Here is a 1,570-nt window from a genome sequence, read left to right on the forward strand (position 1 = left end):
TGATATAAATCAATGGCTAAAATTGAAGGTGAAGATTATTTAGTACTAATTAAGTGGAAATGTTATATGAGATGTTTGATAAATCGTGCGTTCAATATGAAAGTGTAATCTAAGATGTTTGATCTCGAATCAATGGTCAAAATGTGTTAATGCATTGGGTGAAAGTATAAATATAAAATATTTGATCTCGAATCAAAGGCTAAAATATAATCTAAAATGTTTAATCTCGAATCAATGATCAAAACGTACAACTGCGTTTGATAAAAGTGTGTTTGATCTTGAATCAATGGTCAAAATTTAATACATTTTATAAATACATGATATTGAATTAAATTTTTTAAAAATTCATTATAGCATGGATGACCTTATGTTGCTTATTCTTTTTTTTTTTCTGACATTGATATGTAAATTACATAACATAAAGAAAAATATTATAAAATAGAAATAACAAGCTTTGCTTCAATAATACATATAATAATTTCACATATGTAGAAATTCACAAAAGAGAGACCAAAAATTGTCATTTCTCTTTATGAATATCTTCTAGAGTATACATATATAATAATCTTAATTTTGTCACAGTCAGTAATAATAGCTTCAAGAACTATCACTATATGAAAACAAATATGAATTTATGAAGAAAAATAAAAAAGAATTGGAGTAATTTTTTTTCTTGAATTTGTCTTAGTAGAAGCTCCACAAATTAATGTCACCTTCTTCATACCAATCATCAAGAAGCACTTGAGTTGAATCAATATCAAACAAAGAACCATTTAGCATTTGATCAAAATGTTTTGGAGATTCTAACCCATCAAAACCATACCAACAATCCATCATATTCATATTCATGCTCATAGCCATTGATTCATTTGTTGCTTGATGATCATTAGTGTAGGCCCCAAAAGAAGAAAAAAGTGAAACATCATCATCAATTTGGTTAGAAGGAGAACATGACATTGATGGAGATGAAACCAATGAAGATGATGAAACATGATTGGGTGGAGATGTTGGGGAGGTGATAATAGCAATTTTATTGTTCTTACTATCAACACCGGTAGCAGCAGATTCGACCGCTACAGATGCTGCAGCGGCCGCAGATGCAGCTACTCTTTGGATTGATTTAGGTGACATAGCAATGTTGTCTTGAGGAATGAAATGTGAAGAACATTCTAAAGGGAAATTGAGATTTGATGCTGATGAACCTTTGAGACATAAAAGTGCTGCATCATAGGCTCTAGCTGCAGCTTCAGCAGTTGAATAAGAACCTAACCATATTCTTGTTTTTTGATTTGGTGCTCTAATTTCTGAAACCCAAGAACCCCAACTCCTCATTCTAACTCCTTTGTACTTTTTCTTCATCTCATTTGAAACATTTCTTGATGTTGATGATGATGTTTTTTGTGCCATTTGTTTTGTTTTCTCTTTGTTGATCTTGTTGATCTCTGTCTTAACCATAATGCAAAAATGTTTCTTTGATGAAAAGGGTGAGTGTGTTTTGTTGGTGTTTTTCAAAGTAGAGTGATGAATGAATGATGTAGATTGGTACTGAAATTTGAGGAAGTAAAGAAGG

General features: G+C 30.9%; 1 protein-coding gene across 1 annotated transcript; it reads right to left on the reverse strand.

The window, feature by feature from the left end:
- Positions 1–379: 379 nt before the first annotated feature.
- LOC131645992 (ethylene-responsive transcription factor ERF014-like) lies at positions 380–1,570 on the reverse strand. Its single transcript, XM_058916173.1, has one exon. It carries the CDS (start codon positions 1,453–1,455, stop codon positions 685–687), a length of 771 nt encoding a protein of 256 aa, XP_058772156.1. The 5' UTR covers positions 1,456–1,570; the 3' UTR covers positions 380–684.

Source organism: Vicia villosa, linkage group LG2 (assembly GCF_029867415.1).
Source record: "Vicia villosa cultivar HV-30 ecotype Madison, WI linkage group LG2, Vvil1.0, whole genome shotgun sequence".
NCBI classification, from domain to species: domain Eukaryota; kingdom Viridiplantae; phylum Streptophyta; class Magnoliopsida; order Fabales; family Fabaceae; genus Vicia; species Vicia villosa.